This window comes from Ursus americanus, chromosome 5 (genome assembly GCF_024610735.1).
Source record: "Ursus americanus isolate L20-20 chromosome 5, mUrsAme1.1.p, whole genome shotgun sequence".
Classification (NCBI taxonomy): domain Eukaryota; kingdom Metazoa; phylum Chordata; class Mammalia; order Carnivora; family Ursidae; genus Ursus; species Ursus americanus.
Window position 1 is genome coordinate 86,612,935 of NC_142131.1, and position 3,289 is coordinate 86,616,223.

Consider the following 3,289-nt stretch of genomic DNA (forward strand, 5'->3'; position numbering starts at 1 on the left):
TCAATGGAAATGAAGTTTTGATAAATAATTTATTTCCTTCATACATGAGTGAAACATTCAGCACATGTCAATTGCATGACCTCAAGATAACACAAACATTGAACAAATGATCCTTATTTTTATTCCTTTGTTTATGTCCATAAGTTAGAAAAAGTTAGTTGCTTTCGCCGGTATATTTAATACATTGTAAATGTGAAATCATAATCGTCAGCAACAAATGAGAATTGATAATTTGCTCGTTAGATTATTAGTAATACTAACACATATGAAGACATAATCTGCATTGTTTTACAGAAATCAAAAGGATTTATCATTATGCATGACACAGTAATAATCTGATGTAAATACCGAACATGTTGGGAAAATGTCCATATTTCTTCAAATAATACACATCTGATAGCAAGTCAAAGTTGAAGTTACAGGATCTTATGTAATTCATATGAGGATTAATTGTTTTCACATACTACTTATAGAATCACTTTACCTTAAAAAAGATTGAACTACTGAAGAAGTGTTATAGTAGATACAGGGCCCTTTTCTATTTAAATAATTTGACTAATTGAATTTAAATAAAAAAGAAGACATGGAACAAATACAAAAATACTTTTAAAAACCCCAAATAATTATGTATATCAACATTGTTCTTCTTAGATGTGTAAATTTATTATTATTATTATTATTATTATTATTATTATTTTGTATATCTTCTTGTGCTGACAGGCAGTGAACAGACTCGAGCATGACCAATGTCACCTTGGTGGCAGGATTTCTCCTTGTGGGGTTTTCTGACAGCCAAGAGCTTCAGATAGTATATGGGGTTCTCTTCCTGGTGATTTATCTGGCTATCCTAATGAGTAATCTTCTCATCATTATTCTCACTACCCTAGACCTGCAGCTACAAACACCAATGTACTTTTTCCTGAAGAACTTGTCTTTCCTGGATGTCTTCCTTGTGTCTGTCCCAGTCCCCAATTTCATTGTCAACAGCCTAACTGACAGCAATTCCATTTCCACTTTAGGATGTGCCTTCCAGCTACTTTTAATAACTTCCTTCTCAGCAGGTGAGATATTTGTCCTCACTGCCATGTCCTACGACTGCTATGTAGCCATATGTTGTCTCCTGCACTATGAGGTCATCATGAATGGTGGTGCCTGTGTACTGATGGCAGGTGTTTCCTGGGCCGTTGGGGGACTCTTTGGAGCTCTGTACACTACTGGCACATTTTTTATGCCATTCTGTGGCTCCAATGTGATCCCACAGTTTTTCTGTGATGTTTCCTCATTGCTAAGGATTTCTTGTTCTGAAACACTCCTGGTAGTTTACACAAGTATTGGAATAGGCATGTGTTTATGCATGTCATGTTTCATCTGCATTGTTATCTCTTATGTGTACATTTTCTCCACTGTGCTGAAGATTCCAACCACAAAAGGCCAGTTGAAAGCTTTCTCCACATGTTTTCCCCATCTCATTGTTTTTACCCTTTTCATTATAACTGCTTGTTCTCTTTATCTCAAACCATCCTCAAATCCACCCACAGTTATTGACAGGCTGCTTTCTGTGATCTACACTGTGGTACCTCCAGTACTCAACCCTGTAATCTACAGCCTGAGGAACAAGGACATGAAACGGGCTCTTATGAGATTGGTGCACAAAACCTGTGGCCAAGAGTCACACTCCATTTAACACTGTCTAAGGTCAGTGCTCTAGTGCCTTACTGATCACAGTAGACTTTCTCATCAGTTACCTCATTCTTAACTGCAAGACTTGAAATGAAAAAGGTAATTTGCTCACATACAACTAAGGAAATAAATGCTCAAGTGCTGAATTGACTGATTCCAAGGTTGGATAATAGCATTATACCCATCTAACAGATAGGTGTCATGTTTCTCATTCAGAGATCTTCTATGACAAATAATCTCTCCATTTGTGGTATAACTTTCTGAAAAAAAAATGCTCCTGCTTTTCATGGTGTTTATAATTTTGGCCATTGAATAATGCATTTTCTCTATTTTGTTCCCTGGAAATTAAAACAAAAATGAGGCGCTTCAACAGGTAAGGTACCATAAAGACTATGTGAGCTACCATGATAAAATTTACATAATACTTTCCCAAAGGATCAGACTGTCTATTGCTGAATCAGAACAAAAAGTGAACAAAAATAATATAGTAGAGAGGTGCATTCTAGAGGTGTGCCTACATCTGTAAGCAATACTCAGGAGAGACACCTAAAACAGACACAGAATCCTGGAGGGAGATGCATCCCAGCACAGTTCCTAAAGATAAGTAGTGGTCAACTGGGTAAATAGTATGTGCAGAGAGAAACTAGACAGAGGTCTGGAACTATAAAACATGAGTGCCTGCATGTCTACCTGTTTTTACCTCCATTTGTGTCAGAGTGAAATTTTGTAAAATTTGTTTAGAAAAGCTATGAAATATGTTACAATTATAGGAGACGTAGCCAAATTTGGGATCAACCTTCTTTGGCTTATTCTCTGGAGCCTACAATTGTCACATTAAAAAAAAAACTAGATTTTTTCCCTTACTTTGTATATAAATCTGCCTTGTGATTGATGTTTTATCAAAGTAACTTTTTTGTCTTTATATTGACTTATTTTAATATTTAATTATTTGAAAGAATACAATTCCTTAGATATTTTCAATCATGTTATGTTCTTTTTAAATCATGATATTGTTTTATTGTCACTGGATTCAATAGGTGGTATTGATTCCTAGTCATACGTGATCTTATTTAATCATGTACCTAAATATTCTTTAACAACTTCAGATTTTTACTATAGTAATAACAACTTGTAAAAGTAAATGAATGAGTGTGATAAAAGAAAACTTTGCATCTCTTACACATAAATTTATCGTTGTTTTCCCATAGGATCCATAGAAAAGTCTCCAAATTTTAAAATTATTTTCCATTAAAGAAAGAGATTTGCTGAAGTTCATTATATTTGTTTGATGTGTACATTTACCGATGCACCAGTTTGCACTCCCACCAACAGAGCTTGAGGGTTCTTTCTCTCCAAATCCTAACACTTATTGTTTCTTCTGTTTTCTGGGGGGGGGGGGAGGTATACATTTTAATAGGTGTGAAGTGATATGTCATTGTAGTTTTGATTTGAATTTCCCTGATAATGAGTGACGTTGAACATCTTTTCATGTGTCTCTTGACCTTCTGGATATCTTCTTTGGAAAAAGGTCTGTTCATGTCTTCCGCTTATTTTTAAAATTTTGTTCTTTTGTTTGTTTGGTGTTGAGTTGCATCGGTTCTTTATATAT

At 34.9% G+C, this 3,289-nt stretch overlaps 1 protein-coding gene across 1 annotated transcript; it reads left to right on the forward strand.

Annotated features, from left to right (window-relative positions):
• Positions 1 to 739: 739 nt before the first annotated feature.
• Positions 740 to 1,684, forward strand: LOC123796484 (olfactory receptor 14A2-like). Its single transcript, XM_045803963.1, has one exon. It carries the CDS (start codon positions 740 to 742, stop codon positions 1,682 to 1,684), a length of 945 nt encoding a protein of 314 aa, XP_045659919.1.
• Positions 1,685 to 3,289: the final 1,605 nt, after the last annotated feature.

Coding starts and splice junctions, on each gene's coding strand:
- LOC123796484 (XM_045803963.1), top strand. CDS start 740: ATGACCAATGTCACCTTGGTGGCAGGATTTCTCCTTGTGGGGTTTTCT.